The 19807-nt window shown below is 43.6% G+C and overlaps 2 protein-coding genes across 7 annotated transcripts in view; one reads left to right on the forward strand and one right to left on the reverse strand.

Annotated features, from left to right (window-relative positions):
* FBXO42 (F-box protein 42) overlaps positions 1-4064 on the reverse strand; it is a 92380-nt gene extending 88316 nt beyond the window's left edge. The window contains exon 1 of the mRNA XM_012763079.2: positions 3848-4064. The gene's annotated coding sequence lies outside the window, so the exon portion shown is untranslated. The remainder of the gene's footprint in view (positions 1-3847) is intronic.
* A 6886-nt stretch (positions 4065-10950) lies between these two features.
* SZRD1 (SUZ RNA binding domain containing 1) overlaps positions 10951-19807 on the forward strand; it is a 31354-nt gene continuing 22497 nt past the window's right edge. For 2 of the 6 annotated variants that reach the window (XM_012763088.3, XM_012763089.3), the window contains exon 1: positions 10966-11076. In XM_012763088.3, coding sequence (XP_012618542.3) covers positions 11026-11076 — 51 coding nt within the window. In that variant the 5' untranslated portion in view covers positions 10966-11025. Of the gene's footprint in view, positions 11077-11188; positions 11741-19807 lie in introns of those variants that run through there. The other 4 variants (XM_012763091.3, XM_012763090.3, XM_075994433.1 and 1 more) reach the window with 4 other exon arrangements.

Consider the following 19807-nt stretch of genomic DNA (forward strand, 5'->3'; position numbering starts at 1 on the left):
ACACATCACCACACCTAGTTAATTTTTCTATTTTTCTTGTAGAGGTGGAGTCTTGCTATGTTGCTCAGGCTGGTCATGAACCCTTGGCCTCAAGCGATCCTCCCACCTTACCCTCCCAAGGTGCTACGACTTTAGACATGAGCCGCCGTGCCTAGCCTGGAAAAAATTAAATTAGAAACTTAGAAGAAAACTTTATAAATTAAAAAGCAGAAATTTATTACAGGAAGAATCTAATTCAAAGCAATTTACTCTCCAATGCAATCATGAGTAAGGAAGTACAAAATTAAAGCTACGGGAGTACCACTAAGTCATAATCTTATAGACTTATAGAAAAATGCCACAGGAAACAATTTTTGAGTCTTCCTCTGTCACCCTAGCTAGAGTACAGTGGCATCATCATAGCTCACTGCCACCTCAAACTCCTGGGCTTAAGACATCCTTCCTGCCTCAGCCTCTAGAGTAGCTGGGACTACAGGCCACCACACCCGTCTAACTTTTTCTATTTTTAGTAGAGATGGGATCTCGCTCTTGCTCAGGCTGGTCTCAAACTTCTGACTAGTGATCCTCCTGCCTCAGCCACCTAGAATGCTAGGATTATAGGTGTAAGCCACCACATGCTGCCAATACTGGGCAATTTTTAAATGACTTGTGTATAGGCTTTACAATGTGGAAAAATGAACACGTCACCTTCACTTTTCTGTCAGTCACAACTTTAGGGCACCATTTTCAGTTAAGATACAGATAGTACATGTTCAGATAATACAATGCCAGGTTAAGATTATACTCAATCCAAAAATTCATTAAGTTTTTGCAATATAGGTGACAACATGCTAAATATATTATAAAACAACTACAGCACTGGGGTGCATAATTTGTATTGGGACACAGAAGTTCAATATCAGAGATGCTTAAGCAATCCCAATCCACATAGATTCTATAAAACATTTCAATGTAATTCTGACTTAAGCTGTCAGTTTCACCCAAAAATGAGTAAGACTTTCTCATTTTATTTTTGGGAAAAAGGAGACAGTTCCTATAACCACCTATAGTTAACACAGTAAGGAATGACAACTAAACATTTACTGCATTAACTAAGTGTGGCCAAATTAAAATATACAGTACCTCTTGTGCTAGTTTTCAAAACAAAAACAAAAAAAGCATCATCACTCTAAAGTTGTCACCACTTAGTAATCTGAGATATTTTAATTGCAGTTTCAATGTTTGTGTTTGTTGCCTGTGCATATAACTTACTCAGAAAGGTTCTCCCAAGACTGTTGGATTTTTGGGAATGCAGAAATCATAACTGGGGCATACTGTGTGGGAAGTGTCATGACAGTGAATGAATAAAAGGGGAAAAGAACTGGAGAGAATTTTTTTTTTAAGTTTTTATAAAAAGCAAGTCACTCACAAAAAGGCAGATTTTGCAGAATAGGAAAGGATGGGGAAAAACCATGCCAGCTGGAAGAAGCCTTCCTTGACTCTCTTGGTTGGTTCAGTGCACTTCTTATACTACAACATGCTTAATAGGTGTCCTTATCTTGCTCCCCAACCAGACTGTAGGCAACTTCAGATCAAAAGCTGTCTGGTCTTTGAATCATTAGTACCTACTTCCCAAAATGTCTAGCACAGAAAGGGCCCTCAATAGGTGTTTCATAAAAAAGGAATAATCAATCTTATATTTACCTTTTATTTTTACATTTTACAAAGCACTTTCACAAACATTATCTCTTTTGATCCACATAACAATCTTGTGAAGTGGGAAGGGCATTATTTAACCAAATGGATTCTCATTTTATAAAGAATTGTTAATTCAATGACTAAAATGACCCTTAAATCAAAAAGATAACCACATATTTGTTCATCTTCAAGATAGCTTCTCCTTGTGTCTTCAATAGTCTCATAAAACTCAGAGGTTTTTCTAGCATTTTCTTTGCTTGCTCTTTATAATAGGTAGGAATAATTATACAGCTCTGAATCTTAAGAGTTCAAACTACATAAAGCAGTATTATATAAAGGCCCTTCTAGAAATCAGACATTAAGACATTAAGAAGCTATTTTTCCTGATTCTGTTCTTGAGATAGGAATTGCAAAAGTCAAAATGCTATAGAGCAAATGATGTCATGGATGTCATGAAGTTGCAGCAATACCTGATGATGATTTAGCACAACAATGCAACATATTATGCCAAGAACCATAATGTCAAAGCACCAGGATGTTTTACTGCAGTAATTTCACGACTCTTTATTAGCAAATTGATATGCAAAGTGGCTCTCCTATTTTCTACCACAGAGAACTTGCTGGTTCAGGCTTACATTTTGGAAAAGGCACTAAGAAAATCTACAAATTCCTATGGAAAAGGCTTTAAGAATAGAAAAGGAAAAAAAGTGTCAAAGAATTAGCTAATATTATACTAAACAGCTGTCATTTTAACAACTAAAAGCTTCTTGGAGTACACAACACACCCATGGACCAATGTAGATTGGGTAATATATTTATACTGCGCCTGGCAAAAGCAAACAGTTATTGGATATAAAGTGACAACATAAAATAGAAAAGACACACAATCAGATTATACATTTGATTGAATACATTCCAAGTCAGCAATTTGACACAGAGCATCACTATTCACTATGAGAGCTACAAACTGAATTCTAAATGTTCAATTCTAAATGATGGTATTTCCTCTCAAATTCCTCTCGTCCCTTTAAATCCATGATGTCATCATTCTTAAGCAAAGGCAAAACCAATTTGTTACAAAGGTATCTGGTGTGTTCAAGGAAAAGCAATTGCCTCAACAATTCCCCAATGCACAATTCCAACTGAAGCCATTATTCCTCAAGGAAGAGACCGACCACAGGCTTCAAACCAGCTTCCCCACATCAGAGAAACTAGATCAAAGTCTCCCGATTAGCATTTGAACAACAACAACAACAACAAAAGTTGTTCTCAAAAAGCAATAAGCATATTACAATGTCTCAGCCAGTGAGAACTGGTAACGTGCCTGAATCTTCATCTAGATCGATCAGAACCCCACCACAGAAAAATACAAAGACTTTGGCAATTAAGAAATGAAGCCTTTATTTTCCAAAAAAAAAAAAAAAAAGTCGGGAGATTTAACAGACAAAGCAATTGGTTATTCTGAATCTTAACAATCCAAAGGTTTCAAACGAACCCCATTAGTGCTGAAGTTACTCTGCTGAGTCTACCGAGATCTCACAATTGTTTTCTCTCCGTCTACAAATTCGTTCCCACCCTTCACCTTTCCTTTTGCACATAATTCTCATCAGAAGCCTTCCACAGTCAGAGCGTGGACTGCTGTCTCCAGCAAGGAGATCCGCAGTTCCCACTTCTCTAGGGGAACACTCAACAAGCTAGGGGATAGGAAAAGCTGCTTGTGTTTTATCTCGCAAACCGATTCCAAAATCATCCCTCTACAGCTGCAGCTTCAGAGATGCTGGCCCCTAGCCGCAGCCCCAATTTTACAAGGCACCCGACTCTTGGCTCCTCTCGCTAGAGCTAAAGGTTCGCGGATGGAGTGAAAGATTATCTGACACCCTAAAGCTATCCTTGCCCTGGCCACACACCCCTTGGTGGCCCCAGTGAGGGGACTTAGATCCGCCCTGCTGAGGCGAGGAGACGGGTGCGCTCCCATTCCAAGGGCTGGCTGGAAAGGGGCTCGCCTGCTCCCCGCCTCACCCAGGAGAGACCGAGGATGGCGACAGCAAGGCGCCCTGACCAGCCAGCCCGCACCAGACCTGGGGCGCCCGCTGCCCCCAGCAGGCCCGGGGCATAAAGGGCAGCAGGCGCCGGCTCCCCGCCGCAGCCCCGGGAGGGAGAGAGGCCTCACCTGGCCCAGCTCGCTCCACGCTCTCGGGTTCACTCCGCTGGCGACTGTGGTGAGGGAGCCAAGGGCAGGGCCAGAGCAGAGGCGCTCTGCCTCAGTCAGCGCTTGCAGTACTCGGGGCTCCTCACAGCTGGCGGGACCCCGAGCCGCCCAGAGCCGCCATCTTCGTCCACTCAAACGCCGCCGCCGCTGCTGCTCCGACCGGGAGAAGACAGCGCAGAGCGCGCATGCGCCGGGGCCCGCGCGGAGGACGCGCGCGCACTCACGTCAGCGCGGCGGGCCGGCGCGCCGCGGCCGGGGCGCGATGCCACGCTGAGAAGGGCTGTGGTCTCGGGGCGAGGTTGTCTGGAGTGTGGAACACAAGCTTGGGGAGCGTAGCTTTTGCGCTCGCTTCCCCTGCGTCCCTAGCTCTGAGGTTGGCCTCAGGGCCGCACCCACCTTCCGCTGCACTGTCGGGTCCACTGGGCGGTTGTCCTAATGGTGTGAGACTGAGAGAGACGTTTAGCCAGGAACCCGGATGAGCAGAGGAGGCCTGTGGCGGATGGAATGTCCTTGGTTATCGCCAGGGGGGTTGGAAACTCAGGGCCGGCCGTGTGGAAGCGAAGCCTCCCTTAACCGTAACAACCGCTATGAGTTGTTACTAGCTCCATTTTTCACACGAGGAAACAGGCGCAGAGAACTACCAGTCATTTGCCCAGAGCCACACACACAGCAATGAAGGGGAATGGGGGGCGGGGAGACAGAATTTGAACTAAGGCGTGTCTGGTTCGAAAGCCCCTTAACTTCCCACTGTCACTAGCACCAGAGGATGGGGTCAAGCAGAGTCCCCCTTCTCAAGGGAGTAGACCTGGTGTGTGGGTGAGAAGGATTGCTTGAGCCTAGGAGTTTGAGGTTGCTGTGAGCTACACTGATGCTACGGCACTCTACCTGGGCAAGAGTGAGACTCTGTCTCAAAAAAAAAATTGTCATATAACTTGTGACCAATTCCACTCTTCCCCCTCCAAATATCCTGTAGCACTCAAAGTTAGAAACAATGGATCAGCTATTAGGTGTTTTCCTTTTTTAAAAAAATGCAGATTCTAGGGCCCTCCCTAGACCACTGCTTCAGACTTTTTTTTAAAGCTGCCCAAGAATTCTGGTATCAGTCAGGGTTGGAAGTGTTGGATCATGTTAGAACAGGTTCAAATACATAACCACTTCACCCTGTATCTCCTAGCTCAAAGACTGCAGGGATTTTTCTGTTTTTGCTCACCGCTTTACCACATGCACCTAATATAGAGACTGGCACACAGTAGGGACTCCATAATTGTTGAGTGAATGAACTGGGAATTTGGCAACCAAGAGTGCATTCAGTAAGTTATTTGGTGAGCACCTACTATGTGCCAGACCATCTAATATGTATGGTAAAATATTTTAAAATAAAACTAACAAGGTCCCTGCCCTCATGGAGGGCCCCTTCAGTCGACTGGGAGAGATAGGGAAAAAAAACAGATAAATAAGACAATATAAAACTATAAATTGTGATAAGCACAAAAATATTAAAGCAAATTCTTTGGCAATAATCACAATTGATGCTTGTTGAGTATTTTTATTACATACCAAACACTGCTAAGTAGGTGCCATTATTGTGCTTATTTTCTTTTCTTTTTCTTTTTTTTTTTTTTTTCTGAGACAGAGTCTTGCTCAGTTGCCTGGACTAGAGTGTCATAGCATCAGCCTACCTCACAGCCACCATAAACTCCTGAGCTCAAGCAATCCTCCCACCTCAGACTCTCAGAGTGCTAGGATTACAGGCCTGAGCCACCGCACCCAGCTATTGTGCTTATTTTAAAGATGATGAAATTGAGGCACATGGGAATTAAGTACCTCATCTGTAGTCACAGGCAGGATGACCCAGGTGGTCTCACTCCGAACCCTATCCTCTTGAACTCTACAGAACCTTGCTTCTGACAAACAGGGAGATAAAACTGAGGCCAGTTGATATATGGCCTGGAATATCAGGAGGAAGACTGGAAATTACCTTCTAGGTCATGGAGGTTTGTAAGTAGAGAGGGTATAATGTATGAGGAAAATGGTGTTTCAGAATAGTATCTCTACAGTGTGAAGGCTGATTGAAACATGGAGACAAGAAGACAAAGGATAAGGTTAGGATGACAGGGGTGGCTGCAGTCTAACAGGTTTAAACAAGATGTCTCAGAAAGTATCCCTGTCATTAAGCAATGCATGGCTGTACTGAAATTCATTTCGGGTGTTTACTTATTTAGAATAGGTAATACACGCACATAGTACATTTTTCAAAAGGTACAAAAGAACATATGTTAAAAATTAAGCCTGGGGCACTGTGGCTCACACCTGACTTTGGGAGGTTGAGGTGGGAGGATTGCTTGAAGTCTGGAGTTTGACACCAGCCTGGGCAACATAGCAAGACTCTGTCTCTCCAAAAAGAAGAAAAATTAGCCAGGTGTGGTGGTGTTCACCTGTAGTCCTAGCTACTTGGAAGGCTAAGGCAGGAGGATTGCTTGAGCCCAGGAGTTGGAGACTGCAGTGAGCTATGATTGTGCCACTGCACTCCAGCCTGGGTGACATAGTGAGATCATGTCTGCTTTTTTTTTTTTCAAGTTAAAAAAAGTCTTTAATTTCCTTAAATAATCCTCATATGTACCATCCACATTGTGGAAAAATTGAAATATGCGGTCTGCACAACGCTGAGATTCCCAAACACTGTCTCTTAAAAAAAAAATTGGCCAGGTGTGGTGGCTCATGTCTGTAATCCTAGCACTCTGGGAGGCCAAGGCGGGCAGATTGCTCAAGGTTAGGAGTTCAAAACCAGACTGAGCAACAGCAAGACCCTGTCTCTACTAAAAAAATAGAAAGATATTAGCTGGACAACTAAAAGTATATATATAAAAAATTAGCTGAGCATGGTGGTGCATGCCTGTAGTCCCAGCTACTTGGGAGGCTGAGGGAGGAGGATCGCTTGAGCCCAGGAGTTTGAGGTTGCTGTGAGCTAGGCTGACACCAGGGCACTCTAGCCTGGGCAACAGAGTGAGACTCTGTCTCAAAAAGAAAAAAAAGTTACCTATAGTTCTTTGAGATCACTTAGTATCAGTATATTAAGGACTATGTAAATTTTATTAACAGTTGCATTCTATTCCTTTGTATGAATGTACCATAATTTTTTCACAAATTCTCTAGTGATGGAAAATTTGTTTCTAGTCTTTTGTAATTGTAAATAAAGTAGCAATGGATATCCTTGGAGTCAAAAGGTATGTACATTTTAAATACTGGTAAATTGCCACTTAGTTCTTAACACAACTGTCTACATAACCTCAGCTTGTGCATCAGATAGAAAGTTATCTCACAATGGGCTTTGCTCTTGTATTTCCATTACATATTAGAGTGTTTTATGCGGTGTGTCAAAGGTAAACTCAAGGCCAGGGGCGGTGGCTCACGCCTATAATCCTAACACTCTGGGAGGCCGAGGGAGTTCGAAACCAGCCTGAGCAAGAACAAGACCCCATCTCTACTATAAATAGAAAGAAATTAATTGGCCAATTTTTTCTAATATATATAGAAAAAATTAGCCGGGCATGGTGGCACATGCCTGTAGTCCCAGCTACCTGGGAGGCTGAGGCAGGAGGATTGCTTGAGCCCAGGAGTTTGAGGTTGCTGTGAGCTAGGCTGACGCCACAGCACTCACTCTAGCCTGGGCAACAAAGCGAGACTCTGTCTCAAAAAAAAAAAAAAAAAGGTAAACTCTAAAGGGCAGGTGTCTAACACACAAGCCCCAAATATGAAAGGCATCTCAAACATATTTCACAAGAAAGAGAAGCTCATGTTTTAGGGTCTTATCTCTGAAGGAAGAAACTGCCACTACTTTCTCAATTTTAGAGCTTATTTTGTCCCATCCTTCATTTTAAAGTTGAGGGAACAGACCAAAAAAGAGGAAGAGACTTGCCCAAGGGCATAAAGGATCTGTATGATTAAGTCTGGCCTCCTGATAGCCCATTTTTATGGAACAAAAACTATTTCCTTTGCAGCATCCTCAAATGATTTCCAAGATCCCATCCTTCTGGTCTCATTGAAAATTCAGTCCCAGGCCAGGCATAGTAGATCACGCTATAAAAAATCCTAGCACTTTGGGAGGCTGAGGCAGGAGGATTGCTTGAGGCCAAGAGTGCGAAGTTGCAGTAAGCTATGATCACTGATGCCACTGCATTCTAGACCAGTAGACTGGACAACAGAGTGAGACCCTGTTTCAAAAAGAAAAAAAGAAAGAAAAGAAAAGAAAGAAAGGAAAGAGAGAGAAGAGAAAGAAAGAGAGAGAGAAAGAGAGAAGAACGGAAGGAAGGATAAATTCAGTCCCAGGAAACGTCCAACTAATGCCTTTGTAAATTGTAAAAAACTATCTCCCTCTGCTGGTAATATGGCATAACTACAAAGCCCAAAACTACTGGGAGTCAATTGCATTTAGGAAAATCAAATTTAGGCTCCAAGAACAAGACTTAAGTTGATGTCTGATTGTTTCAACCACCTTGCTGTTGCCAAGACCCAGTTAGGATAATTCAAGTAAAATAATGGGTTCACAAGAGAACTTGTATCAAGTAATATAGAGAGTGAACAAGACAAAATCCTTTATCCCTGAAGTTGGTGAGGTAGTTAACAGAATTAGTTGAGTTTTAGACAGAGAATTTGAAATGCTAGTGGCATATCCACAGGGAGAGGACAATATGAAGCTGAGCTGTAGGAATCAGTATGGAAACACCAGGTTAGTTCACAGCTATGAAGTTAACTTTGGTAGTCTTCAGATACAGTGGGTGGCTCATAGTACAAGCATCTAGATAAGAACAGTGGACTGAGGACAGATCTGAGAGATGAACAATATTTCACAGACAAGAAGTCATGAAACCAGAGAATTAGTGATCATGTCACTTAAACTTTTCAATAAAGACCAGTAACATTGAATACATGATTGCAATTTATGACAATAATCATTAAGAATAAAAACTGCAAAATTTCACAACAGGAAGATTTCTACTTCAGAAAGATTAATGGCATACTAAAAACATGAGAAAAACACATTCCAACTCAGGAAACTTGATTATAGCAGCCAAATACAACACTACTGAATGAAATGTTTTTAAAACTGAGACGATTACAGGAACATGTCAATAAGAATAAAAACATATAATGTTTGTTTTTTTTACCCTGCTTTTGTGTTTTGGGAAAGAAAGGATGATTACAGAGAGAACTATAAATCTTCCTGAGATATGGAAAACACCCCTGTAAATGACAATAGCTAAAACTCTTACTATGGGTCAGGCACTGCTCTAGGTTTTCAGCATAGTAACTCATTTAATCCTTACAATCTACCTTTGAAGTAGCTACAATTATTATTATCTCTATTTGTTACACTCAGGGAAACAAAGCCACCAAAACCTTAAGTAACTTGCATAAAATCACACAGTTGTTTTTGTTTTTGTTGTTGTTGTTTTGAGACAGAGTCTCAACTCTGTTGCCCAGCCTAGAGTGCTATGGTGCCAGCCTAGCTCACAGCAACCTCAAATTCCTGGTTTCAAGCAATCCTCCTGCCTCAGCCTTTCAAGTAGCTGGGACTACAGGTATGGGCCACCATGCCTGGCTAATTGTTTCTATATATATTTTTAGCTGTCCAAGTAATTTCTATTTTTATTTATTTAATTTATTTATTTATTTGAGACAGAATCTCACTGTGTTGCCCGGGCTAGAGTGCCGTGGTGTCAGCCTAGCTCACAGCAACCTCAGACTCCTGGGCTCAAGCAATCCTCCTGCCTCAGCCCCTCTAGTAGCTGGGACTACCAGCACGCACCACCATGCCTGGCTAATTGTTTCTCTCTATATTTTTAGCTGTCCAAGTAATTTCTATTTTTATTTTATTTATTTATTTATTTAGACAGAATCTCACTTTGTTGCCCGGGCTAGAGAGCCATGGCGTCAGCCTAGCTCACAGCAACCTCAAACTCCTGGGCTCATGCAATCCTTATGCCTCAGCCTCCCGAGTAGCTGGGACTACAGGCATGCGTCACCATGCACGGCTAATTTTTTCTACATATATTTTTAGTTGGTCAATTAATTTCTTTCTATTTTTAGTAGAGAGGAGGTCTCGCTCTTGCTCGGGCTGGTTTTGAACTCCGGACCTTGAGCGATCCACCCCCTTGGCCTCCCAGAGTGCTAGGATTGCAGGGGTGAGCCACTGTGCCCGGCCTTAACCAACGTTTTTAACTTAACGGTAAAGGATATAATTTTAATAAATGATTGGAATACTGGTTTATGAGCAGGAAATATTGCAAGCATTTTCACCCTATGAGATAGATTATTTGTTATTTCTACAATAAAATGTTTTATGTATCAGAAGATATTTTTCATGTTTTGTTGAGGTATAAAAATGTTTTCAGAATTCTGAAGAAATTATAATCTGCATTTAGGAAAACTACGACTGGCCGGGCGCGGTGGCTCACGCCTGTAATCCTAGCTCTCTGGGAGGCCGAGGCGGGCGGATTGCTCGAGGTCAGGAGTTCGAAACCAGCCTGAGCAAGAGCGAGACCCCGTCTCTACTATAAATAGAAAGAAACTAATTGGCCAACTAATATATATAGAAAAAATTAGCCGGGCATGGTGGCACATGCCTGTAGTCCCAGCTACTTGGGAGGCTGAGACAGAAGGATCGCTTGAGCCCAGGAGTTTGAGGTTGCTGTGAGCTAGGCTGATGCCACGGCACTCACTCTAGCCTGGGCAACAAAGTGAGACTCTGTCTCAAAAAAAAAAAAAGAAAAAAAAAAAAAAAAGGAAAACTACGACTGACTTTAAAGGAAAGAGAAAGTTTTCAGTAATTGCCTTTCCTTAGAAAAGATGGTTTCAAAGAACACACTTCCCGCGCTCAAGACGGTGACTTCCCTTGAATTCCCATTCTATGCGAGAGATAGCGCGTTGCCCCTAAGAAAGATGGCAGCTTTCTGCCTTCCTTGCCCCCTTCCAAGATGGCTGCGTCAGGGCTCTTGGGCCCTTGCCTGGCTCCTCTTCCGGGCTTGTCAGGGGGCGGGGGCCATTGAGTAAAGCCTTGCGTGCCCGCGCCCGCGACGGAGGCGCGCTTCAAGGCGCAGGCGCGGGGAGGGGGTGGGGGAGGAGGGAAAGCGGCGAGTAAGATGGAAGATGAGGAGGTCGCTGAGAGCTGGGAGGAGGCGGCAGACAGCGGGGTAAGGAGGAGCCGCCGCCCCGGGGCAGGGCCGGGCGGGACCCGGCGTGAGGGAAGCCTCCGGGGAGCGGGTCTGAGGATGGTTCTCCCCAAGGAAGGGCCCCACACGCCGGGCCGGGGATGGAGGAGAGGCCCCCGGTTCCTGAGCGCCGTGAAGGCCTCTTAAAGGGGCCGCGTTCCATTTCTCTCTCCACCTTTGCCCGGTGCGCCTCCCTCGGGCCCCCAGATGTGCGCGTCATCCCGGGAGCCCCACCCGCCACCCAGGGCTTGTTTTCCTAGCCCCAGTGCCCGCTCGCTCGCCCCGAGCCCTTTTGACCCTTCCTTTCCGTCGGGCTCCCCCGCCCGAGGCACCATTTTAAAGTTCATGTGCTCTGATGAGGAGGGACACACCATGTGGGTGGGGGACCTGCGCGGACCGGGGCGGCATGCCGGCTTCCGGAGAAGAGCAGGGGCAGGCAGTTGAGGGCAGGGGGGAAATTGAGTCCTCTGTGGGCCACTCAACTCTCTGCCAAACTCCCCCTCTATCCTTCACGGTGGGCGAGTTTGGGTTTTTTTTCTCTTTCACTTTTACTTCGATAGCCTGTGACAGGCGGGCCTGCCGGGGACCCCGCCAGAGCTACCGAAAGCTCAGCGGGCAGCCCCTCTCCCCGAGGGCCCACCCCAAGGTATGAGCCCCTGGGAGGATCGCGGAGTGTGCTCGCTGGGGTCCGGGAGGAGGAGCGCGATATGCAAAGTAGCCGCATTCCTGGGAGAGGAGGGGGAAGTGGACTGTTCGACTTGATTTTGGAGTTTTCGTGTTGCCTCTAGAAGCTGTAGGAAAATAGTTTATCTCAAACAGGAGCTGCCAATTAGATTCGTGATTAATTTGGGTTTTCAGAATTTGTGGTTCTTTGGTGGCCCTTGTGAAGATGGGGAGATGCCTTTTTGGTCTCCTCGTGTTTGTGTGTGTGCTGTGCTGGTTCTGCTGACACCCACCTTAAAGGTTTATGTGTGGGGAGTTGAGTGTACCAGGGTAGAACAGGAGCTGGGTTTGTCTTCCCCACAAGCGCCTTTTGAGGGTGCTTGTGAGCCCTGGAAGAGGCCGGGAAATTGACCCTCGAAGCAGAAGGTGTATCTCTAGGGGAATGTTGAAAATTGGCTTCAAAGTTTTTCCCACTGGTTCAGCATTTCTCTCACAGTTGTTTATGTTTTCCCACTTAGCATAATTGAGAATTTAAAGGATTAATTTGTTCAGAGGATAGTATTTAGTAGAGTTCTTTATGTGCTACCCATCTTTATTGAATTTTGACTTAAGTGAAGTAAGTTAAAGATTTTATAGGGAGTAACAGGTGTCTGGCAGTTGGATATATATTCATTCAGTCAACATTTTTGAGCGTTCACTATGTGCTAGGCAGTATGCTTAGCAGTGACTTTGTACCAGAGAATGCAAAATTTCCAGTAGAGGCGTTTATTGTCTACCACTAAGCTGAATGAATCATCCAGACACCCCTTATGCCACCCCCTGCTAAAACCTTGGCCTACAATTTTTTCTTTTTGAGACAGAGCCTCACTTTGTTGCCAAGACTAGAGTGAGTGCCATGGCATCAGCCTAACTCACAGCAACGTCAAACTCCTGGGCTCAAGCAATCCTACTGCCTCAGCCTCCTGAGTAGCTGGGACTACAGGCATGCGCCACCATGCCCGGCTAATTTTTTCTGTATATATTTTTAGTTGGTCAATTAATTTCTTTCTATTTTTAGTAGAGACGGGGTCTCACTCAGGCTTGTTTCGAACTCCTGACCTGGAGCAATCCGCTTGCCTCTGCCTCCCAGAGTGCTAGGATTACAGGCATGAGCCACCACGCCCGGCCTTGGCCTACAATTTTAATGTGACTCAAATGATAAGTTTCTTGAGCATCTTGGCCTTTCTTTGGTTTTCCTTTCCTGTTTCAAAGTGATATGAGTTTCTCATGTTAAAGAAATAGGAAGAAAATGAAAGGAACAAAAATGAATGTAGTGTTTGCCAGAAATTAGGGATTACTTTAGTTTTTCAGGATGAGTAAGTCATTTAGAGATAGGCCAGTCCCCCATTTAATGGGTGAATAAACCCAGAGATATTTAACTTAGGTCTTTCTGATGCTTGTCCAGCATTTTTTTCTAATGTCCGTTACTTTAGTTAGTAAAACTCTTTAAAAGTGCCAGGTGCAAAGGTGAAACACAAACCTTCCCCTCATTGATATCAAGAGCAGTTCTGGGCTGGGCGCGGTGGCTCCCGCCTGTAATCCTAGCACTCTGGGAGGCTGAGGCCGGAGGATCGCCCAAGGTCAGGAGGTTGAAATCAGCCTGAGCAAGAGCAAGACCCCGTCTCTACTCAAAGGTGAAAGAAATTAATTGGCCAACTAGAAATATATAGAAAAAATTAGCCGGGCATGGTGGCGCATGCCTGTAGTCCCAGCAACTCAGGAGGTGGAGGCAGAAGTATCTCTTCTTTTTTTTTTTTTTTTTTTTGAGACAGAGTCTCACTTTGTTGTCCAGGCTAGTGTGAGTGCCGCGGCGTCAGCCTAGCTCACAGCAACCTCAAACTCCTGGGCTCAAGCGATCCTCCTGCCTCAGCCTCCCGAGTAGCTAGGACTACAGGCATGCGCCACCATGCCCGGCTAACTTTTTATATATATATCAGTTGGCCAATTAATTTCTTTCTATTTATAGTAGAGACGGGGTCTCGCTCTTGCTCAGGCTGGTTTTGAACTCCTGACCTTGAGCAATCTGCCCGCCTCGGCCTCCCAAGAGCTAGGATTACAGGCGTGAGCCACAGCGCCCGGCCTAGAAGTATCTCTTGAGCCCAGGAATTTGAGGTTGCTGTGAGGTAGGCTGATGCCACGGCACTCTAGCCCAGGCAGCAGAGTGAGACTCTGTCTCAAAAATAAATTAATTAATTAAAAATAAAAATACGCTGCCTTGGGGAGAAGTGAAAATGTAAAATCAACTTAATGTTGATTCAGACTCTAAATTGTGAAGCTGGCCCTGGTGGCACACTCCTATAATCTCATCTACTGTGGAGGCTGAGGCTAGAGAATTACTGTAGCCCAGGAATTGGAGACCAGCCTTGACAACATAGCAAGACCCCGTCTAAAAAATCTTTAAATTGTGTCCTTCACCTTAAGCAAATCTCAAGAGACAAATAGATTATTTTGTAATTGGAAGACATGCTCTAGAACATGCTTCATGCTCCAGAACAAATTAGATCAACAGTTTGCTCAGTTTCTGATGGTTTGAAGCTAGTTTATATTCACTAGTTGTTTAGACAATAAATTATGATCTAGTCCATCTTCTTGGTAATGAGCTAACTCAACTAGGGAAAGGCAGGTGATACATAAGTGGAATTAGACTGGTGGTTATTATAAAGCATTGGCAACTTCTCTGATTTCCTTGTATATTAAAAGTTTGCTTTTATTCTTTTTCTCAAGGTCATGTAGCTAGAGGGAAGAAAATGCATCTTAAGTAAGTTAAAGGATAACTGGCCTTCTGTATTAAGAACACAAATTTATGTCTTCTATGCCCATGAACCAGTCATCCAAACATTGCCCCATCAGTGATGCTGGATGGTGTATAAGTCCATAGGAAGGTGTTGGTAAACATTGAATACCTATTGTGTACCAGGCACCGAGGCCTGGTCTAGTGGAGGGGTCAGGTAAGGCAACACTTTCTGTGGAAGAGGCTATCAGTGGGGTACCATGGTTGGGATCAGAGAAGGTCTTGTAGAGAAGATGATGCCCAAATTAAGATTCGAAAGACCAGTTGAATTAAGCAGTGAGAGTGGCAGGTAGGGTGTAGGGCCAGTGACTGCATAGATGAGGAGGCTGTGAGAGATGAGCCTGCAGCACTGGGAGAGCTAAAAGTATTCCTTCTGGCTGGAGGGGAGGGGGTTGGCAGGGCTGAGTGGAAAGAGATGAGGCCAGAGAGGTATGCAGGGGCCAGATTGGGAAAGGTTTCCTTGTGCTTGGTTCTGGGAATTTGGACTTTGTCCTGAAAGCAGTGGAGAGCTTTGAACACTATTTTTTTTTTTATGCAGGGGAGTAACACATTTAATTTAGAAGATAATAACTTTAATTTACTTCTCTTTCTTTAGAGAAGAAGCCATTCTTCCCAAAGAATGACTGTGAGTGACTGCCACTCACTTTGGGGTCCCCAGTGCTTCTGTAGCTGTCGTCATTATGGGAGTGGGAAAAAACAGATCAGTTAGTTTGGGGTTACCTGATACAGATTTGTCTGTCCCTGTAGTAAAGAGGGCATTTAAGATTTGTGGTGTCACAGAAAGCACAAATCCAGGTATATCATGCCTGAAGGGGCCACCGCTCAGCTGTTCCTGGTCTTTTGGGAAAGGTTGAGTCCTGGGGACTGTGAAGGCCTCTGAAGGGGCTTTCTGTAAAGCAGTTGGCCAGTTTAGACATGATCATGCTGAGCAGTCTGTCCCTAGGATTCTTTTTTTTTTTTTTTTTTTTTTTTTTTCTTATCCCATAATGCATGAAGTGTCCCTAGGATTCTTGAAAAAAGATCTGTTTCGCTGTAACTTCAAAGAAAGGGGGATAATGAGCTTTTCACTAGTAACTTCTCAGCTCTTTTCATTGGGCTGCATGGGGGCCTGTTCCCAGCGTGCTCTGGATATCGTCGAGAGAGCTGCCATGGTTGCCGTGGGCTGGAAATTTGGGCAATCACTGGCTTTCTTGCTTTCCCTTCTACAACTGGAGACGATTTAAAATATATGTCTTTCTAAAACTGTTGGTAAAATCCTGCAAGAGAAAAGTCACTTGTCTACATCTAATGACTCAAACATTCTAGGTAGGAGCCATTCCAGTTTCCGTCTCTATACTGCAGTGGGCCCCCTGCAGTTAGCATCAATTTCTGGCTGCATCAGGTAGCTAACCTCCGTGGATGTGTAGGGTGATCTCTCCTCTCCCATAAATTTTCCCCACAGGAATAGAAATTTTTTTCTGTCAGGACAGCTGTTGACTTGTTGGTTTCCTAGGAGAAGATTGCGTTTAGCTACTTAAATCTGTGGCCAAAGTATAGAATAAAACGGGTTTTTTTTTTGTTTTTTTTTTTTAAGTAACCATAGAGATTTCTCTTCTTGAGTGTTTTTAACGCTGTTAGTCTCTGCCAAGGATCCTTTTCTTTAATATCTAGCTCTGTGCAGGATGTTGATTAGGGTTATAACCATGCACCACAAAATTTAGCAGCAAATCCCAGCAGTGGTCTATGTGTAGATAGAAAATCTTATCCCTGATCATGAGAGACTTCAAAATGTCCCTCACAATAAGTTGGCCCCTCTGCACACGGAAAACTCTTTTCCTTCTAAAAGGAACGCAGGAAATAACAGCCATTCCTTTCTAAAAGGAGTAATAAATATGTACAGTTGAAATTGCATTCTTCAGGGCCTGTTATGGTTAGATGAGATTGTTCAGAAGGACAGTTATCACTGAGTCTGGAAAGGTCAGCACTGTCACCATTCTTCGTTGACCTTGGGAACCAAATTCCCAGCCCTCATCCTCTGGCTGTCATGACTTATAAAATTTTTTGTGACCTTCCAGCTATCAGTTGTGTTTCTGCTACCTATTTGCACACTTAACTGGTGAACAAACACTGCTCATAAGCCTGTGAGCTCCCAAATCCCCTGGGCCCTTTTTGGAAGAGGCTCCAAAAAGCACATTGTAGGGCTTACACCAGGCCAAGAGGAGTGCATTTTTACATTCATAATCAGTGACCTCCTGAGGTATAAGTGCTATTATTCCTGGTCCTGGAGAGGAAATCATGTAGTAGTCCCTGCCAGGGCTGTTGGCTGCCTGGCCTACACTCTCAGGGTCCTTTTTGGAACAGATTGTTTACATTTGCTCATTAGATAATTAACTAGTTAAGTGCTTTGGGATGCTTAGTTGCCAGTTCCTTTTTTTTTTTTTTTTTTTTTTTTTTGAGACAGGCTTGCTTTGAGAGTGTGGGTAGAGTGCGTCCTAGCTCACTGCAGCCTCAAATTCTTGGGCTCAAGCAATTCTCCCGCTTCAGCCTCCCAGACTGCTAGGATTACAGGCATGAGCCACCACCCTGGCCTAGTTCCTTTGAAGAGTTTTATTTGTTTTCACATGGGGTTGACCACCTGCTTCTGTAGCCTGATGAGCTAATAAATTTTGTGTCTCTGAGAAACTTGAACTCAGTGCTCAAGAGCCAAGTGGGTAAGGCTGTAGGTGTAATCCTAAGAACATTGACTGCAAGTGAGATGCTGGTGGAACTCTAGTTCATAAATGGGAAATAACATTTGGCCAAGTGGAAAGAGATAATATAAATAATTTTTGCTTGAGATTTTAAAATATTGAATTTGAGTGACTTTACCTGGATCTTTGTTGCTTTCCTTTGCTATGCCGCTTTGCCTATTGTGTTCCATTCTCCCTGCTTGAGCGATTGGTCCTGGAGGTGTGGTGTTTGCTGTCTCTGCTGAGTGCTGTGGATTCTAACTAGCCCTTGGGTGTTAAAATAAAATGGGGTTGTGGGGTGGAGTAATAGTAACTTTGTTTCAGCCTTCAGAGTCAATATACTTGATTTTTTGGGGTGTGTGTGTGAGAGGAGTCTTACTGTCTTCCTTGTAAATGGCTGCAGAAAAGAATAGGTTCCTTCTGCCAGTTACCAACCCACTTTTTCTCCATCAATGGCAATAGAAGTCAGAAAACTGGGATTTAAATGCCAGGTGATTTTTAGGCAAATCACTGCCTACCTTCTCTCAGCTTCATTCTCCTAATTTGTGAAATTGAATTAATAGAATTTGCTTTGCCTGGTGGTGAAAGTTAAATAAAGCACTTAGTAAAGTGTCATTCAAAGGTGGATGTTGGAGCAGAGAGTGCCGTTGCTCTGTGTGAAGGCTTCATTCCGAGGCCATCTAGCCACTGACAGTGTAGCCTCTATCAAAGCAGGGTTCAAACTTCCTAAGACTGGCGGGAGGACTAGTATACTGTTTCTTCTAAGTCTTGCATTGCTTAGTGTTGTATGAAAACCATATGGGGGAAACCATCAAAAACAGAGAAAGTGGGAACCCCATTAGATGCTACCTGTGGGGATTGGGCGGCCCACAAGGAGATTAGTTACTTTTTTTTTTTGTGAAGCCAGGTCCTTTAGAGAGGGGTTGTTATAGAGAATAAGAAAATTGATAGGAAATAGAATAAAAGAATATATAGAGACTGAGGAATAGTTTATAGTTTTATATAAGAAGATCTGATAGCAGTGGGGTATTTAGGAGTCTAAATTGTATCTTTGTGAATGGTCTAGCAATATGGTTAGATTTATGTAGGTTTTTATAACCACGGATATCAATTATCAGTTGCCATAGTAACACATTTATATATTAGGGAATGTAGTTGCTATGGGAGACAGATAGTTGGTTGGGGTCGAAAGTCCTCTCAAAGAGCTTTTAACAAATTTTAATTTATTTAGGTGAACAAATAGGTATAAAGTCTTTTAGGGGCTAACTTTTAAATTTTAAGAGGTAGTTATCAATTAACAAAAGTATAACAAAAGAGGTATAGTGGCCCTATTTTTTTTTTATCTAGGTATTGTGGACTCAAAGGCAGACAGTCAGGAGAGAGCAGGAAGCCCATTTTTACAAAATAAATTGTTTATAACCATAGGAGCGTGTTTTGGGGAAAGGGCATTTATTGTCTCTGGCTCCCATCTTGTGGGCCGTATTTGTTCTGTTTTTGTCTTTTAAGGAAACAGGGAGGTTTTATAGAGAGATAACTGGGAAGGTTTTTTGGAAACATTTTTATTGGAGCAATGAGAACCCTCCCTTGATATCAGCCTCTGATAAGTGAACCATTGAGTTTACATATTTGGGGAGGCAAATCCCTGTAAACTTTTGTTTTTGTTTTTAATATAGCAATATTGGGTGATATAATAAAGTAATGGTCTTATGAGCCACATCTCATTAATTTCTCAATCATATTTCCCCAACAGCTGCCCCCTGTTTTATTTCCTGGCAGGGCTCCTCACCATTCCCCATACTCCTGCCTGTCCCGTTACATTAAGGTAAAGGGCTCAAGGATTCCCTACCCCTTGGAAGAGGCACTCAAAGCAAAACAATACCTTGTCTCAAGATGGCAATTTACAAAGTTTCTGGTGCCCTCTAGCGTGGGATACATCTATTTGATTATTAAGTGTGAAATGTCTGATTTCCTTAAATACTAAGTTTGACAGTTGATATCTCTGACATTTCACTTTGACACTTCTTGTTTTATTTTTATTATGAAGGTACATCCTCAGTCTTTGAAACATGTGTTTTGGCTTATGATTATCTTTTTTGTTTTGGGTGTTTTTTTTTTTTTGGAGACAGCCTTGCTCTTCACCCAGACTAGAGGGCTGTGGTATCAGCCTAGCTCACAGCAACCTCAAACTCTTTGGCTTAAGTGATCCTCCTGCCTCAGCCTCCCAAGTAGCTGGGACTACAGGCACATACCACCACACTCAGCTAATTTTTTCTATTTTTGGTAGAGACTGGGTTTCACTGTTGCTCAGGCTGATCTTGAACTCCTGATCTCAAGGAATCCTCTTGTCTTGGCCTTCCAGAGTGCTCAAATTACAGGCATGAGCCAAAGTACCCGGCTGCGATTATCTTTCAGATTTTTTTTAGAGCAAGTTTTGTGAAACCATGGATAAGTCAAAAACTCGTGTTATTTTCAAATATGAATTCTGTCGTGGAACCAATGCAGCGCAGACAGC

The sequence above is a fragment of the Microcebus murinus genome, chromosome 2 (genome assembly GCF_040939455.1).
Source record: "Microcebus murinus isolate Inina chromosome 2, M.murinus_Inina_mat1.0, whole genome shotgun sequence".
Lineage (NCBI taxonomy): Eukaryota > Metazoa > Chordata > Mammalia > Primates > Cheirogaleidae > Microcebus > Microcebus murinus.